General features: G+C 36.6%; 1 protein-coding gene across 6 annotated transcripts in view; it reads left to right on the top strand.

The window, feature by feature from the left end:
• Positions 1–19,777, top strand: part of RAPGEF6 (Rap guanine nucleotide exchange factor 6) — a 186,207-nt gene that overhangs the window by 18,711 nt on the left and 147,719 nt on the right. For 5 of the 6 annotated variants that reach the window (XM_087816409.1, XM_087816407.1, XM_016197093.2 and 2 more), the window contains exons 2-4: positions 912–982; positions 2,684–2,740; positions 8,694–8,777. In XM_087816409.1, the coding sequence (XP_087672535.1) occupies positions 912–982; positions 2,684–2,740; positions 8,694–8,777 (212 nt within the window). Of the gene's footprint in view, positions 1–911; positions 983–2,679; positions 2,741–8,693; positions 8,778–19,777 lie in introns of those variants that run through there. The other variant, XM_087816406.1, reaches the window with a different exon arrangement.

Genomic DNA, 19,777 nt, shown 5'->3' on the forward strand with positions numbered 1-19,777 from the left:
TCTCTCATTTTAGTAAGGATTTAGTAGAGATATGTATGATCATTGAACCCATCATGGTTAATTGGCAGTTGTAAATTTTGGAATTGAGATTATTGCTATTTTCTTAGTGGTTCCATGTTCTTTTATTAACCTTTCAGAAAACAGGTTGTCTTAGGCATCTTTTCTTTTTCTTCTGTCTTCTGATAATCCTCTTGTCCGGTTGCATATCAAGGCAAGAAAGCAGTGTTTGGGAGCAGTCTGCCCTGGCATTGAGGCACTATTCTTTATAAGAGGATAAGGAGGTACATTTTATGTAGATAATTGAAACTGGTTATAGTCACTGTGCTAGAGAAAGGCTCCCTACCTCTTTCACAGAGGGAGCAATAGGATTGTGTCGCTGGATGTCTTACTTGTTTTAGTGGTACATTAATATCACTTTTGAGTCCCTTTAGAAAAAGATTTTTTAGAAAGTCATATTTTTAAGAGGGATGGTGACAAACTGGGTCATCTCCAGAAGTAAGCCAGGATGCTTAAATACCTGGAACTTGCAAATATTGAGACTGTGTAATCTGGAGGGGAAGAAAACCCAACAAAATCAGATTTAAAAAACAATATGATAACTTTTCAAATACTTAGAGGTCACTGAAGAAGAAAAAGGTTACATCTGTTTAGAAATAAAATAGACTTTCATATGAAATAGTGAGTTTTTAATATCTGGCATTGTTTGAGTATAGGCCATCAGCCATGCTGAGGAGGAGTTGAGGGAGTTCTTCTCTACCATTTCAGATCTCTTATAATTCAGAAATTTTATGACTCTTTCATAGATCACTGTTCTGTGATAAGTGCTTGTTTGCTTCAAATCAAAATTGTGGGGTTTCATTATATTTTAAAAAGTATATTTGAAATAACCTAAATTATTTTCTATTCTTCAGGACTTAAACACTATTTATTCTTATCTTCATGGAATGGAAATATTATCAAACCTCAGAGAACATCAGCTTAGGTAAGTGTGATGCTGTGTTTAACAGCATGTGCTATGGAGTTATTCAAATGAGTTTAGGTAGGTAGTTGCAAGGGCCAAATCTTTTAGAGATTTTTTTTATAGGATGAGCATAAGGAATTTGTGTTTTTCATCCCAGTTTTTCTTAGCCATTGGAATCCCGTATGACTTTTGGCTCCCCCAAAACATAACTACCAATAGCCTACTGTTAATCAGAAACCTTACTGATAACATAAGCAGTCCATTAACACATATATTAATATATATACATTTTTTATTGTTTTTTTTGTTTGTTTTTTTTTTTTAAAGAGGGGAAGTTGGGGGGGGGGTGGAGATGTGAGAGAGAAACATCAATTGGTTTTCTCCCATACACATCTCTATAGGGGATTGAACCTACAACCTAGGTATGAGCCCTGACCAGTAATCAATCCCACAATGTTACAGGTGCATGGGACGATGCTCCAACCAACTGAGGCACACTGGCCAGGGCTAACATATATTTTATATGTTTTATGTATTATATACTATATGCTTATGACAAAGTAAGCTAGAAAAAAGAAAATGTTAAGAAAATTAGAAGGAAGAGAAATATATTTACAATACTTACTGAAAAAAAATCCATATTTATGTGGACCTGCTCAGTTCAAACCTGTGTTCAGGGGTCAACTTCAACTATGTAAAGCAAAGCACAGCACTCAGTATGTGCTAGCCAGTGAAAACAAAACTAGGTTCTTGGTGTGTTTTTTGTAGTTCTTCGTGATATTTATTGTGTCAAATGCTTAAAATGGTCGTGGTATGATGTAGTGTTGTATTAAAGTGGAAGGAGCAGGATTCTTGATTTGGTATAAGCTCTTGTGGACAAGATCCGTAAACTTTATGAAACTCATTTTCTTGTTCTTGTAAAATGAGTTTTCTCTCCTCCTACCTTATGTTATTGTGATTATACAGGGTGGGGCAGAAGTAGGTTTATAGTTGTTAGTATTTGAAACAGTTTTTTCTTTTATTATTATTTATTTATTGTATTATTTTCCATATGAACAATTGTAAACCTACTTTTACCCCACCCTGTATTTGTAAAAGCAGTTTTGAGTGCTATTAAGCACAATTGTAACTTTGCACAACATTTTAATTAAATTGTGTTTTCCTTCCATTACCAAATTAGCCATCCCTTTTTCTCGCTGTTTTAAGTTTTAGGTTATGGACCAGGTTGCTAATTAATTCTTTAGAATTTATTTTTTTTCTGTTTTCTTTATAACAATTCAGGTGTTAGTATGTATCAAATAAAAAAGAAGAAAACTGAAAAGTAGAGCATTTAGTAATACTAAGAATATTTTTTAAATGCAAGCAAATATGTATATTTATTCAACAGATTTTGTGTGTGTGTTCGCCTCTGCTAGTAACTGTTCTTCACACAAGGATTCAGTGTGAATCAGAAAATGTATATTTTTTCATATTAAAAAAGAGCATTAGTGTGAATTGACAGGTTATAGAATGTACGTAGAGTATTATACTTCTTGCTACTTAATATCTGATTGTTTGAAAATATTGCATTTAATGTACTTATTTTAGTGAAGTGAAAATTTGTAGTTTAGTGAAAATTTTAGTGGTAGATTTGATAATTTTCTGTTGAGGTGATTATAAGAATTTTTTAAACAAAATTTAAGAAAAAAATTGTTAAAATTTTTACTTTTTAAAATGTTTTAGATTAATGTCTGCAAGAGCACGCTATGAGAGGTACAGTGGCAATCAAATTCTTTTTTGGTAAGTATTTTCATAATTAGCTTAAATTAATTGCTTTAATGTTTAAATTTTGACTTTTAACATTGAAATTCATTTGATTCTGAAACAATTTCTGTAGAGTAGATTGAAATATATTCACAAACTATGAAATATAACAGGCATAAAGCCCGGCCAGCTTGGCTCAGTGATTGAGCATCGACCTAGGATCCAGGAGATCTCGTTTTGATTCCCAGTCAGGGCACATGCCCCAGTTTCGGGTTTGTTCCCCAGTAGGGGGTGTGCAGGAGGCAGCCAATCAATGACACTCTCTCATTGATGTTTCTGTCTCTCTTTCCCTCTCCCTTCCTCTCTCTGAAATCAATAACATATTAAAAAAAAAAAGCATAGAGTGCACAAAAGGTGTACAGTGTGATAATGGTTAGTAAATATATACACCTGTGTAATTCCTACCCATGTGAATATACAGAATATGTTAGTTCTCTGGAAGGTTCTAGTCAGTTTTTTTGGAAAGGTAATCTCCTTCTTCCTTCTATCACTATAGATTAGTTTTACCTCTCTTTGAATGTCATACGGATAAAATCTTTGGTAAGGCTTTTTTTTACTTCACAAATGTCTGAAATTCTTCTGTGTTTTTGCATTCATTCTTTTTCTTTTGTTAATCCTCACGTGAGGATGTTTTCTCCATAGATTTTTAGAGAGAGTGGAAGGTGGGGAGTGAGGGGTAGAGAGAGAGAGAAACATCAATCTGTCTCACATAAATTGGTAGCCACCCTCACTTGCCCCTACAAGGGTGGGGATCGAACCCATGACCCCTTGGCTCGTGGGCTGATGCTCTGACCTGAGCCACACTGGCCAGGGCTGCACTCATTCTTTTTTACTGCTTTACCGTATACAGCTGTGTGAAAATAACACAATTGTTTATCCTGTTAATATATATTTAGGTTGTTACCAGTTTTTTACTATTGTAAATAATAGTTTCTTTGAACATTTTATTCATGTCCTTTTTTTTTTTTTTTTTATCCTCACCCAAGAATACTTTTTCCATTGCTTTTCAGAGAGTGGAAGGGAGAAAGAGGGGGAGAGAGAGAGAGAAAAAGAGAGAGAGAGACTGAGAGAAACACCGATATGAGAGGGACACATCGATTGGTTGCCTCCACACATGTGCCCCAACTGGGGCCAGGGATTGAGCCTGCAACCCAAGTACCTGTCCTTGGCTGGAATTTAACCTGGGACCCTTTAGTCTGCATGCCAATGTTCTAACCATGGAGCTAAACCAGCTAGGGCTTGTTAATGTCTTTTTGTGCCCTTTTTAACTCATTCCTGTTGGTCATATTCTTAGAAATAGAATTACTGGACTGCACAAGCTCAAATTTAGGAGATTCTAACGTTAGAATCTAACACGTACATTTCATTTTGTTACCTCATTGTGATTTTATTTTACATTTCCCTACTTGCTAATGATGATGAATGATTTTCATATTTTTATGGGCTATTTGTATAGCTCTTTCTTGAAATTCCAATTCACGTTTTACCATTTTTAAATTGGGTCGTATGTCTTATTTCTATAAATATGTAGAACTTCTTTCTGAATTCTTTATTCAAGTTCTTTGTTGGAAACTTGTGTTGCATATATCTTCTCCCACTGCGTGGCTTTCCTTTTCACTTTATTAATGGCATCTTTAGAAGAGAAATTCCTAACTTTCTCAATTTTTTCCTATATCATTAGTGCTTCCCATGTCTAGTTAAAAAACAAAGTCTATTCCTTCCTCAAGATTATGAAGATTTTTTTTTTTTTTTTTCCCTGAAAGTTTTGGTGATAGTGACCTCTTATGTAGATTCCACTGGTATATAGGAATGGTATTGACTTTCATGTTTCATTACCTGCACATTGCATTTATCTTTATTTCTAAACTATTTACATGATTCATATGGGTTTTAATAGCTACATTCATTCGTTTGTCGATCCATTCATTTATTATTAAATATTTGTGTGCTATACATTCTGCTTATTCTAGTATAGAATGGTAGGAAGACAAAGTATTTGTCCTTATTGAGTATCATGTAGTGGAGGAGAAGAGAGTTAATTAGAATAGCTATACATATTTCAGTACTGTCAAGGAAAAGTATAGCTATATAGATCATTGGAACAGAATTGAGAGCCCAGAAATAAACCCTTATATTTATGAATAGTTTTGTTAGTTACAAATGACCTGTAGCTAAGCTCTGTGCACAATGTGCATATAAAATTACTGAGGTTGAAAAAGGAATATCCAGTGTACAGCTTTATTTTTTATGAGAGTGCTAAAGCATTTCAGTGGAGAAAACATTGTTTTTTCAACAAGTAATGCTTGGTTAATTGAGTTTTTACATGCAGAAAATTAATTTGGACCCTTAAACCATATACAATAATTAATGAGGTATCACTTTTTACACATTGGAATAGCTACAATAGAAATGGGTACCCATTAAATCGAAACAGTCAAAAAGGTACCTTACACCATATACAGTAATTAATGAGATATCACTCTATACCTATATCTACAGTAAAAAAGGTAGATAGTAATGAGTGTTGGCGAGGATATGGTAACACCTGGAATCCTCATATATTGGTGGTAAGGATGAAGAATGGTATGGCCACTCTAGGAAACAGTTCGGTGGGTTCTTAAAAAGTTAAACAGTTTTTGACATATGAACCAGTAATTCCACTTTTACATATTTATCCAACGGAAGTGAAAACAAATTTTCATACAGAGATTGTACACAAATGCTTTTAGTAGCACTATTTGTACTAGCCTCAAACTGAAAACAAACTGCAATGAATGGATAAATAGAAATCCATATAGCCATATAGTGAAATAGTATTTGGCAATAAAAAAGGATAAAGTACTTACACATACTGCAGCAAGGACAGACTTCAAAACGTTATGCTAAGAGGGAGAAGCAAGTTAGAACACCACACATTATAAGATTCCATTTATATGAACTGTCCAGGTAAGAGAAATTTATCTATGGAGACAGAGCAGATTATTGGTTACCCTCAGGGAGGGATTGACTGTAAAAAAGGCATAAGAGGTCTCTTTGTGGTGATAGAAATGTTCTAAAACTGGATTGTGTTGATGTTTGCACAATTCTTTTAAAACCAGCATGTTCAGAATTGGTAGTTACAAAATAGGCATAGGTCTGTAAGGTAAAGCATAGGAAATATAGTTAATAGTATTGTAATAACTATTTATGGTGCCAAGTGAATGCTTGAATTATTAGAGGGAATACTTTGTAACTTATATGAATGTCTACTCGTTCTGCTGTACACCTAAAACTAATACAAAAAAGTGTTCAATGCATACTGTAATTGAAAAATAAAATAAGCCCTGGCCAGGTGGCTCAGTTGTTTGGAGTGTCATCCCATACACCAAAAGATTGAGGGTTCAATTTCCAGTCAGGGCACATACCTAGGTTGTGGGTCCAATCCCTGGTCGGGGCATGTACAGGAGGCCAACTGATCGATGTTTCTCTCTCTCCCTCTCTCCCCTTTCCTCTCTCTAAAATCAATTAAAAAATATATACTTGGGAGAGGATTTAAAATATAAAAACATTTAAAAAAACATGAAAGCTGGAAAAAGAAGACACAGCAAGAGAAGAGCCTGGAGTGGCAGGTTGAGGCCACCCTAAGAGTTTCTGGTATTTATTTTAGGAGCATCATGAAGCCTTTGAAGGAGTAAAATCTGACAAGATTAAGTATGCCTCTCTTCTCTGGGGTAGATTAATCTTGGATTCATTTGCTTGCCAAAAAGAAAGGAGATAATAGGGCCTCACCTTAAAGAGTAAAGTGTTTCACTTTCCTGTGTTTACTTACCAGCTATATTGTGAACCATGTTCTGAGAGTGGAGTGCTTTGCAAGATCTGAACTGTTTCTGATTCATAAGCTGGCATGGCTCCTTTTTTTTTCCCTTCAGAAACTTGTATTGCTTGTTCTGTTTTTTTGGTTTTTTTAAAATCCTCACCTGAGGATATGTTTTTATTGATATTTTTAGAGAGAGGGGAACATCATTGTGAGAGAGAAATATCATTTGGTTACCTCCCATATGTACCCACCGGAATCGAGCGCACAATGTTTTTGGTGTACGGGACAAAGTTCCAACCAGCAAGGCTCTCTCTTTTTTTTTTAATCCTCACCCAAGGATTTTTTTCCCCCCCATTGATTTTCAGAGAGAGTGGAAGGGAGGGCAGGGTGGGGGGAGGAAGAGAGAGAGAGAGAGAAAAATATCGATGAGAGAGACAGATCTGTTGGTTGCCTACTGCACGCACCCCAGCCAGGGCCCAGAATTAAACCTGCAACTGACATATGTGCCCTTAACCAGTAATTGAATCTGAGACTCTTGGGTCCACAGGCTGGCTGACTCACCTCTGTGCCAAAATGGCCAGGGCCAGCATGGCTCGCTCTCTTTTTTTTTAATCCTCACCCAAGGATATTTTTTCCCTTGCTTTTTCAGAGATACTGGAAGGGAGAGAGAGACAGAGAGAAACATCGGTTGGTTGCCTCTCCACACGCGCCCCAACCAGGGCCAGGAAACAAACCTGCAACTGAGATACGTGCCCTTGGCCAGAATCGAACCCTGGACCCTTCAGTCTGTGGCCAACGCTCTAACCATTGAGAAAAGCCGATTAGGGCCAGCATGGCTCTCTTGATGGTAGATGTGAACTTGGGGATTTTTCCTGCATTAATACTGGAATTTACTGACAACTTTGTGACTTCTTCAGCCAAGTGAGATAAAAATTGGATGTTTGTCATGGCATCCAGTCATAACTTTCTTCCGTCTTAATTTTGGGCAAATTTTTCCTTTATTGATTTTATTCCTTCTTGATTTTATAAAAGTCATATTTCAAAAGAATAAGGAAGTGGGATTTCTAAATAAAGAACCTTAAGTAGGAATTTTGTAGGCATTTGCATCTTCTCTGGGTGAAGAAAGGAAGGAATATAAAGTACTTTAAAGTACCCACTGAAAGTTGACAATTTTTCTTTCTCTTGGTAAGCAATTAGGATTGACCCAGAAAGCTTATCCTGGGTGCTGTGTAGAATGGTTTGGAGTCCTGTGTTTCTGGATGGATGATAGTACTATATTGAGGACATAGAATACTAGAAAAGATCCAAGCTTGAAGAAAATGATAGGTAGATTTCGAACTTGAGTTTGAGTTTTCTGTTAGATATACAAGATGACATGTCAGGTAAACAGCCATATATATATATAGATAGATAGATAAATAGATATAGATATATGTACACACACACACACATAAAGTTCTTCAGCTCAGAGTAAAGATTTGTTTTATAGATATTAGAATCTCCATATTAAAATTGATTGAAGCTTTAGGTATGGTAAGTAAAGATATTTGAGAGAAAGATTAGATTATAAACTAACATCTAACAAGATTCTGGATTTTTACTGGAGATTTAACAACTAAAATGCTGATGGACTTAAGTCATCTGATATTCTTTTATTTTATTCCTCAAACATATAAAATGTGAGATTGAGTAGAAATTTTTATATCTTTCAAAATAACATCGAAAAGAAATAAGTAGATTATTATCCAAATTTAGTTGAAAGTAAAGATGAAACATTGATAAATTTATGAATTCCAAAGAATATTGTCTTCAGTATACATAAAAGTTATCAGAACTAGAATTTCTAATACACAGATATAGTACAATATTTAAATTAGTCTTCATCAGATGTGATGATCTAATACAAAAAAATAACGTGAACTTGATGTAATTAATAAGATAAAGCTAATAAAAATGTTCTTCTGAAGTTTATCTTAAGATAGTGATTATAGTTTTTCACATGTGAACATGGTCTCAATTTGTAATGATTTTCAATATTAGAATACATTTCATGTTGTGTATTATGTATTGAATCCATATACATGTGAATGTATGTATTTATTTACTCATTTATTTCCTTATTTATTTAAACAGTTCAGAAACTATTGCCAGATGTTGGTACATCCTGCTTTCTGGATCTGTGCTTATGAAAGACTCCATGGTCTTGCCTCCTTGCAGGTATGTTTACATTTGCTGCTTAGTACATGTGGCAGGCAAAGTTAACATTATATCTATTTATTTATCTCTTATGTTAAACTACTTTACATAGGATGTGTATTTTCTCTCAGTAGGGGATACATTTTATAAATGCCTTTGCTTGTTGGTAATTGGAAATACTTGGCAGAAATCAACTGATATTTCATATTTCTGTAATCTTTAAGCTTACACCATGACATATATCTTACTCCTGTTTGATCTTTAGTTTTATTTGAAGTTTGATATGATTTATCAGATGGTCTCTAGATTTGTTGCTATTAATGGTTGTAGAGAGAGGCACTATATGTTAATAGTTATGAAATTGGTTTTTAGAGAAAGGCAAACTAGATATAATCCTGATTTTATCACTTATTAGTGGTCTGACTTTAGACAAATTTTCATTTCTTCACTAAAATGAGGATAATAATAGTACCTGCTTAAGAGTCTTAAGAGATTTTGGCAAGCTACTACTCAAAGCTCTCAACAGAAATTTATAGAAGTTGACACGCTAGGGCCAGATTGCCTGAGTTCATGTCTGTGCTCTGCTACTTCTTGGGCAACTTACTTAATCCCTTTGTGCCTCAGTTTCTCCATTTGTAAAATGAGGACAACAATAGAATTTATTTCATAGGCCAGTTTTGAGGAAATGAGTTGATATATAGTAAAACTCGTAGAACAGTCCCTGACTGTTAATAAGTAATTGTTAATTATCAAGAAGGTCTATTGTATTATTCTTGGTGAATTTGTTCTGACAGCAATTCTTAAGATTGTAGGCCCTCAAATTATAGTTTGATGACATAAAAATGTAATTTTTAGTGACATTTTCCCAATAATGTTGAGATTTTTTGTATTTAAAAAAGTAAGACTTTTATTACAGCTAAATTAATGTATTAAATTTTAAATATCAAGGTACAGTTTATTCGGTAGATAATATGGGACACCTTAGTTTTAATGCCATTTTTAAAGTCATATCTTGAGTCATGAAACACTCCATCATTGGCCTTTGGTTAAATGAAGTCTTTGTTTCTTGACTAGTTAGAATAAAACATTGTTGACTGTTTTTACAAAAAAAATTTGTAAAATTACTTAGTAGGTCTTGGTTATTTAAGGAATGGTGCCATATCAGAGACTCAGTGTTGGTCGCTGCTATTGGCAGAGTAGGTACCCAGCAGTAGCAGTAGCATTGAGGCTATGCATTCTCCACCTTGGCCACTATGGCCACTTCATTCATAGACTCTTTGAACAAGCAGTGGGGTGTCTGGGGAAAGAGCTTGATTGACACCCAAAGAGCATGTCATTTTGTTTACCTGATTATTAAAGGCCACCTCTACAATGGATACCCTTTGGGCATTCATATGTGGGCACAGATACCTTCAAAGCCCATGCTGAAAGAGCTTCTACATACCTCTTCCTAGACTTCTTTGTTACTAGTCTTCTAATCCTGTTCCTTCAAATTCCCTGACCGTTCAACTAAACCATTAGTAATTGCCCATGAATCTGTTTAGATCCATAACTTTGACCATCTTGCAATTTAGACAAAATGGACAGCCTGATGTACTGCTTTAAGTTCTGTTCCCTAGGAGGATTTTCCTTCACCACCTTCATTCGGGGTTACCTCTGAGTGGGGCTGTCCACTTTTGAGTGGTACCAGCATGTGCAGACACATCTGTAAAACAGGCTCAAGTTTTTTCTTCCTTAGTCAACTGGTCACAAGGAACTCCTCAGGTGGACACAGGCACAGGTTGAGGAAGAGGGCAGTGCAACAGGAGTTGGTGTTGAATGAGTCTGAGTCACTTGCTCATGCAAGTTATTCTAGACCTGGGTAAAATACCTCATGCATGATTAAGCATTCATTCTCTCCTAAAGCCCAGTGTCAAGCCAGAAGTTGCTTCTCAAAAGGAGAATATAGTAAGTACTCACTTAATGTTGTAGATAGGTTTTTGGAAACTGACTTTAAGTGAAACAACTTATAACAAAACCAGTTTTACCATAGGCTGATTGATATAAACAAGAATTAAGTTTTTCTGGCATATTTCTGGTCACAAAAATTTCACTCTAAATAAAGACCCAGATCACTTCTAATATTAAACATTGGCATATATGTGAGCAATACATACGTTTAAGAAAGATTGCCCTAGCCGGTTTGCTCAGTGGTTAGAGCGTCCACCCTTGGACTGAAGGGACCTAGGTTCGATTCTGGCCAAGGGCACCTATCTTGGTTGCAGGCTCAATCTCCTGCCCCTGCTGGAGCATGTGCAGAAGGCAACCAATCAATGTGTCTCTCTCACATCAATGTTTCTCTCTTTCCCCCTCCTCTCTCTTTACCTCTCTCCCCCTTACACACTCTCTCCCTTCCACTCTCTCTGAAAAGTAATGGAAAAAACACCCTCAGATGAGGATTAAAAAAGAAAAAAGAAAGATTAATGAAAATAAATACGATAATTATTTTCTAACCCACTTATATCAGTTCAGGGTCATAGGTGACCAGAGCCTATCCTGGTAGCTCAGGAAACTAGGCGGAAACCCACCCTTCCATCACACACACTCAGGCTGGAGCAGTATAGACGTGCTAACTAATCTAATATACATGCACATTTTTGGGATATGGAAGGAAGCTGGAGTACCTGGGGAAAACATGCAAACTCCACACACACACTGGCTCCTGCCAGGAATCAGTTATTTCTTTTCCTCATCAGCGTTATAATGAAATGATGCTGAATGAAATTATGTTATTTGAGGACCTGCTATAGTTATTTTAGAAGGCATTAGGACTGCACTGTTATTGACATGTTAGTGCTTGTGAGAAGCTCCATAGAGCATCCCTATTTGCCATGGACACTAAAGTTACCGCTGAATCATAAAGCCCAGTGGTACAGTGACTTATACTGCATTTTAAACTGCAGGCAGTTTTGTGGGCAACTCTAAAGATCGGTCAAAGTAGCATGCTCAAAATATAATACTTCTCAAAAAATAAATTAATAACCAAGTATTGTGTCTCTCTTTTTGTGGTGATGGTACCTAATCAACTTGGAGGAGATAGCCTGTCATGCCCCAAATTATGGAACTCTCAGAAACTTTGCTGATGGGTCAGGCCCTTGAATTTTTATGGGGCTTATCTCCTAAACTCTAGTTTGCATATATTTTAATAAAGCATCTAAATACACCCCTTTATTTTATAATGAAATTTTATATGTAATTTAAACCAGTAATATAGATTTTACAATTTACTATAAGCAAAGGACAAAAGTAATGTAATAAATCAAGACTGAAATTTAAATATCTTTCTTTTGAAATGAATTTAGTCTTTTTCCAGATTTGCGTTCATTTTTTAGTTGTCACAGTAAAATCTCATTTAGTTCAAGAAAATAAGGATAGCATTACGTGTGCTTTTTAAATAAAATTGAACACATGTATTTATGCAGGAAATAAGCATTGATTGTCATCTCTATATAAGACATGGGCATTGAGAGAAAAACACACGGCCTTACCTTGGATTTGGATGACTGCTTTGTTTAAAAAGTGCCTGTGTGTCTGGCTAGGTGTGGTTCAGGAGATTGCGATTTGAGTCCTGGTCAGGGCACTGGTGCTCAGTCCCCAGTTGGGCTTGCAGGAGGCAGCCGATCAATGACGACGCTTTCATCATTGTTGTTTCAACTCTGTCTCTCCCTCCCTCTCTCTGAAATCAGTAATGATATATTTTTAAAAAAATAAAAAGAGCCTATGTGTTGTGTGACTTTGAAAGAAAAACTTTCGGGGGGAGGCAGTTTTGGCAGTGGATTCTACAGGTAAGCAGGATTAGGTATGCAAAGAAGGAGGGAACCAGCATTTCAGTTGAATTTCTCAAGCACTGAGGCATTAATTCATTTAGAAGACATTTATTGAGGTGCCTGTATGTGTCAGGCATTCTGCTAGTCATTGGGGTACAGAAGGGTTTTCACCTTTAAATAGCATTGTCCATTTTCTAAAGACAGAATTCTTTTGACAAAGTAATAAATTTGTACTATTCAAAAGTCAAAAAAGTGTAACAAGTATTTTAAGAAGTATTATTCCCACTTTTATTGTCACCCACACCATTAAACTAATTTGCATAGATAACTAACCATTTTTATTAATATTTTTTGCATGTCTTTCTAGTCTAATACATATGCGAACAAAATCCAGTACATATACTTATTTTTTCTATTTCTGACTCATATAGCAACATTGCTCTGTGGTTTCAACTTGTTTATTTATTTTGAAGTATGTGGGTAAAGTGCAGATAACCTAAATGTACATGTTTTTTTTTTTTAATATATCTTTATTGATTTCAGAGAGAGGAAGGGAGAGGGAGAGAGAGAGAGAGATAGAAACATCAATGATGAGAGAGTCATTGATCGAGCCCTCAACCCGGGCATGTGCCCTGACCAGGAATCAAACCCTGATCGCCTGGATCCAAGGTTGACGCTCAACCGCTGAGCCACGCCCGGCCGGGCTAAATGTACATGTTAATGAGTTACTGTGAGTTACTGTAAGTTGAATGTTTGCCTAGTCACTACTGAGATCGAGAAATTAATATTGTCAGCATTGTGGAAGCAGCCTTCATGTCTTTTCTCAAATCATCTCTCCTCCCCAAAGACCATCACTTTCCTATATTTTGATTAGTCTTGACTATCTGTAGATTTTTAGCCTTAGGATATGCACACCTAACATTTTAGTTTGGTTTTGTTTACTTTTGAACTTAATATGAATATAATCATACAGTATTCTTTTGTGTATGGCTTCTTTGGCCCAGTGCTGTGTGTATGAGATTCATCTGTGTTGTGGTAGGTAGGTCTAGTTAATTCATTCTTATTGATTATCATTTTATTGTTTGTGTTGAGGGCTATTATAAGTAAAGTAGCTATGAATATTCTTGTACATTTGATCCACATGTGCATACATTTCTGTACAGTATACCTAAGAGAGAATTGTTGGCTTATAGGATGTGCCGATATTCAGCTTTAATTGTTCATTTGCAAGTTGTGTCCCAACGTGGATATGTACCAGTTCACATACCCACCAGCAGTGCATGCGAATTCCTTTTGTTTCACATCCTCACCAACACATAGTAATGTCATCTTTGTATTTTTAATATTTTTGACGGCTTAATTTCAGTTACTCTGTGGAGAATATATGTCTCATAATTTTGATTTGCATATTATTCGTTGCTGATGAGTGAATATTTGATTAACCTCTTTTGTAAAATGCTTCTTAAAGTTCTCCATTTTTCTAATGCATTGTTTTTTGTTGAGATGCTGTAATTCTTTGTATATATTCTGAATGAGAATCCTTGATTGGTTATTTTTTGCTACATATATCTTTATCCCACTCTCTGCCTTGTATTATTTATTCTCATGAACACAGGTTCTTTAATATACAGCTGTTTAGTCTTTTCCTTTGTGTCTTCTTTGCTTAAATATTTCTGTACCTGAGGATATTTTCCTTTATTACTTTCTAGAACTTTTCCTGTTTTCCTTCAACATCTAGATCTTTAGTTTACTTAGAATTGAATTTTGAGTATGATATAATGTTGCAAGGTTTTTCATATGGATTTCTACATGTTCTTTTCCGACTTTCACTCAATATCGCCATTTTTATAAATCAACCATATATTTATGTGCCTGTTTCTGGGCTCCTATTCTATTAGATTTTGTCTATCTTTGCTTGAGTACTACACTGTAGCTTTATAATGTAAGGGAGGGGAAAATTTCCTTCTACCTTCTAGGTTCTTTGGCTGGTTTAATAATCAAAGTAATATAAGACAGATTATGAGGAAAAAACAAATTTAATTACATATGTACAGGGGCCCCACAAAGGGCAGTTGAAGTGTATATGCTACCTGAGCTAAGGAATGGGATAGGGGCCTGTGACTTCAAAGGAGAGAAGAGTAATTCACAGGATAATACAGACAGATGTTTAGTAATTAGATGTTTGTCCTACCATACAGATAAATTATTCAGATAAAAAGTTATTTCTAGTAATAGATCTTTTTCTGGGCCAGGCACCCTATCTAAATTCTTTTAGTAATTAAGGAAGAGGTAAAATTTTATTGAGTCTGCTGGATCTCAATTTTCTTCAGCTCAGAATAATTCACATGCAAAAGTGGCACATTTTGGAAACTCATTCTGAACCCCTTCAATAATGTATCTTGAAGTTTAATAGAGAAACTATTTATGAGAAATTGCTAAACTGTGTTCCACAGTGGTTGTACTATTTTAGATGCCCGCCAGCAATGTATAAGAGTTCTGTTTCTATGTAGTCAACAACATGTGGTGGTGTCAGACTGTTTAGCTATTCTAGTCACTATGAAGTGGTTTTAATTCTTATTTTCCTGATGAATAATGATATTGATCACTTTTCCTTGTGTTTATTCGCCATTGCTTCCTCTGTATTCTTTGTGAAGTATCTGTTTAAGTTTTCTTTTTGCCTGTTTCAAACTTGAGTTTTTTCTTTATTATTTTGCAGAGATCTTTAATACATTAATGATGCAACTTGACAGGACAGATATTGCACACATTTCATGTCATTATTTGGCTTGCATTTTTATTTTCTTAACTATCTTTTTTTCTTTTAGATTTGTTTGGTTTAATTTCTGCCATCCCATAGAGGATGAATATAAAATGACTATTAAAAAAGAGAGACAATATATTATATTGCTAGGGGATTTTGAGGAAAACAGTGCAGCAGCTCAAATCTCTAGGGGTAATCCACAAAAATGGATAGCCTACTTACAGATAATAGTCTAGGAATGTATCTATTTAGTCCAGATTGTCTAATTCATTGCCATATAGTTGTTCGTAATTCTTTCTTATAATCCCTTGTGTTTCTGTGGAGTCAGTTACCTCTCCTCTTTATTTCTGATTTTATTTATTTGGGTCCTCTCTTTTTTTCTTGATGAGTCTGGTTAAAGGTTTGTCAGTCTCATTTATCTTTTCAAAGGACTTGGTTTCATTGATCTTTTGCATTGTTTTTAGACTCAAGTTTATTTCTGCTCTGATGTTTATTATTTCCTTCTCACTTTGGGCTTTGTTTGTAGTTCTTTTTCTAGTTCATTTAAGTGTAAACTTAGATTGATTGAGATTTTTCTTGTTTCTTGAGTTAGGCCTGTAATGCTATGAATTTCCTTCTTAGGACTGCTTTTGCTGCGTCCCATAGATTTTGGGTTGTTGTGTTCTCATTTTCATTTGTTTCAAGGCATCTTTTGATGTCTTCCTTGATTTGTTAACCCATTCATTGTTTAGTAACATGTTATTTAGCCTTTATGTCTTTGTGTGTTTTTCAGATTTTTTCTCTTCCATTTTCATGAAATACCTTTTTCCATCTCTTTACTTTAGTCTGTTTGTATCTTTCATTCTGATGTTGACCTCTTGTAGACAGCGTATATGTGGGTCTTGTTTTCTTATCCATTCAGCGACCCTATGTCTTTTGATTGAAGCATTTAAGCCATCGACACTTAAAGTGATTATTGGTAGGTACGTATTTATTACCATTTTATTCTTGTAACTATGTTCCTCTGTTTTTTTCCCTTCTTAAAACAGGCCATGTAACATTTCTTGTAATACTGGTTTGAAAGTAACAAACTCCTTTAGCTTTTTCTTGTCTGAGAAGCTCTTTATTTCTCCTTCAATTTTAAATGATAGTCTTGCCGGCTAAAGTCTTGCTTGTAGGTTGTTGCTCTTTATCACTTAGAATATTTCATGCCAGTCCTCCTGGCCCGAAATGTTTCTGTAGAGAAATCAAATGACAGTCTTATGGGAGCTCCCTTGTAGGTAACTGTCTTTTTCTTGCTACTTTTAAGATTCTCTTTGTCTTTAAACTTTGCCCATTTTAATTTTGATGTTTCTTGCTGTGGGCCTCTTTGGGTTCATCTTGTTTGGGACTGTGTGCTTCCTGGACTTGTATGTCCTTTTCCTTTACCAGGTTAATGATGTTTTCAGTCATCATTTCTTCAAATAGGTTCTTGATCCCTTGATCTCTCTTCTCCTTCTGGCATCCCTATGATACGGATGTTGGTTCACTTCATGTGCTTCCCAAATGACCATTAAACTATTCTCGTTTTTTTAAATTATTTTTTTTCCTGCTCTGGGTATTTTCTGCTGCCTTGTCTCCCAAATTTCTAATTTTTTCTTCTGCTTCATCTAACCTGTTTATTTCTTATAGTGTATTTCAAATACTGTATTCGTCATTGCTGTCTGGTTCTTTTTATGGTTTCTATGTTCTTTTTCATGTTGTAGTTCTTACTAAGTTTCTTGTAGTTTTCACTAAGTTCCTAGTACTTTTTTTTACTAAGTTCCTTGAGCATCCTTATAACCATTCTTTTGAACTCTATATCTGGTAAATTGCTTGCCTTCATTTTATTTAGCTCTATTTCTGGAGATTTCTCTTGTTCTTTCATTTGGGTCGTTTCTTTGTCTCCCTATTTTAGTGGCCTCTTTGTGTTTATTTCTCTGTATTAGGTAGATCTGGTATGCCTACCAGTCTTGGTAGAGTGGCCTTATATAGTAGCTGTCCAGTGGAACCCCTTGGCACAGTCTCCTTACACTGGGTGCTTCAGGAATTACCCTTGTGTGGATTTTGTGGGCCCTCCTGTTGTAATTGAGTCTTGATTGCTATTGGCCTGTTTGTGTGTGGGTTCAGTCTTCAGGCTGGCTAACTGTGAGAATCAACCTGACCACAGTATACAAGCTGCTGTGCAGATGCCAACCACACAGAGTGGAATTTGCCTCAGCAGGGTCTGGTGCCTGCTGTGATCTCCCTTTGGATATGTTGCTTGTGAACCTAATTGTATCCTGCTTTGATGTTGTCTAAAGCTGGTCACTGAGTGTGTTGGTTCTGGGGCCTCTTAGGGGGGACACTGATGCCAGTCATTGTCAAGCACTGCCTGTGACTGGCCCTGGGCAACCCAGTTGAAGCTACAGAATGATCCACAGTTTGTGGCTGCCTCTGCTGGGCCTGGGTGTGTGGAGGAAGGACCACGCCGTCATCAAGGTTGGCTTTAATTAGCACCAGGCCTAGGGGCAAGTCAGCAAAAGATCCAAGGAATCCTGAGATCTGCTTCCTTCTGCCTTTATCTTCCTGCCTGTCTGTTAGGCTCAGTCACTGAAAGAGCCTCTGGCAGTACTGGAGTTGCATGAGATAGGTTCTCAGTGAGTCACCAGGTAGTGACAAGTGGTGTTCACCAGATGGATACAGGTTCAAACTTGGTGCCATCACTGGTTCTGAGGCCATTCAGCAAATGTCCCCAGGTATGCCAAGTCTCCTTGCCACCCGCTGGGTGCTTACTTGCCTTTGTGGTGGGGCAGGGTGTCAGGGAGTTGTCAGGGTGAGGCCAGCAGAGTTTATCAGGTTCTAACAGACCATGATTTAGCCATGTGAAGGGAAGACTCTGCTCTGGTTGGGCATGCATGGAAACAGTTTTTCCCATCCTAGATCTGCATGACTCAAATCTGTCCCAAAGTCTGCCAGGAGCTGGATCTCAGAAGGGCAGGGCCTCTGACAGTCAGGAGAGCAAGAGGTGCTACTCAGACTTGGAGTAAGGTGGGGGGTATGTCTTGGTTCCAGAGCTACACAACTCAGTCTTTCCGGATTCTGCCCATACCTCTGCAGGGTAAAGCCACTAAGAGTTGAGAGGCTGGGGCTGCTGGGAGCCTGGAGAGTGGGGTAGCTTATCCCCTATGAGAGGGAGGCACCTGTCAGGTCCAGGGAAAATTGGGGGAAATGCCCCCCCAACCCCACAAAAAGTCACTGACACCCCCTGAATCTGCCCAGACCTTTACACCTTGGTCTAGGCAGCTGACTCCTAAGCAGGTTATGAGCTCTGCAGGGTGGGGTGACAGGGAGTTCAGAGAGTTAGGCTATTGCATTTCCCCTGGTTCAGGCTCCACCCAAGAAAGATGGTGTCTGCTCTGCAGTAAAGTGATTCAGCACAGTGGATCCTGGCAGCTGTCCCCCCAGCTCTTTCCCCAGAACCACAAACCTCAGACTGTCCTTGCACAGAGTCCAGTTGTCCCTCCCGCCACTGGAGCCTGTCTTTTTTTAAATAACTTTATTTAGGTATAATTGATATAAAGTAAACACATATTTAAAGTATACAATCTGATAAGTTTGGCAAATATATATATACCCATAAAACCACCAGGGTGAGTGGCTATGAATGAGATTTTGTGTGCTGGCCCTTTAAGAGGGCACCTGTGTCTCTAGCCAACTTTTGTGTCTCCCTAGCACACAGAATCCCCTCTTATTTTCACAGCCAGATGTTATGTGAGTGCATCTTCCCAGCTCTGGTGCTCTTGGCTCGGAAGCCTGGTGTGGGGTTGAAACCCCACGCTCCTCAAAGGGAACCTTTGAGATACCCTCCAGAGTCTCAACCTCCACCCACAGGAGCAGGTCCAGCCCTTTTTGCATCACCTCCCTTTTTATCAGTCTTGATGTGGCTTCTTCTGTAAATCCTTGCTTATAAGACTTCTCTTCAGCTAGTCTTCAGTTGGTTGGTTATTCAGGTTGATTGCTTTATATTTTAATTGTAATTCCAAGTTGGTCCTGGGAGGAGGTGAGTGTAGCTCTCACCTACTCTTCTGCCATCTTGGACCTATCTTTTTTTAAATAACTTTATTTAGGTATAATTGATATAAAGTAAACACATATTTAAAGTATACAATCTGATAAGTTTGGCAAATATATATATACCCATAAAACCACCATGGTGTTAAAAATATGGAACATATCCATCACATCAAAAAATGTCATTATGCCCCTTTGTAAGCCAACCTTTTCTCTCATCCTTCCTAATTTCCTCCACAGAGATCACTGATTTTTTTATTTTGTTTTTTCACTGTAAATTAGTTGGCATTTTCTAGAATTTTACACATAAGGGGAAGCATACAGTACTTTTTTTTCTGGCTTCTCACACAGTAAAATTATTTTGAGGCTTATATTGTTATGTCTATCAATATTTTCCTTTTTAT

This window comes from Miniopterus natalensis, chromosome 4 (genome assembly GCF_054644295.1).
Source record: "Miniopterus natalensis isolate mMinNat1 chromosome 4, mMinNat1.hap1, whole genome shotgun sequence".
NCBI lineage: Eukaryota > Metazoa > Chordata > Mammalia > Chiroptera > Miniopteridae > Miniopterus > Miniopterus natalensis.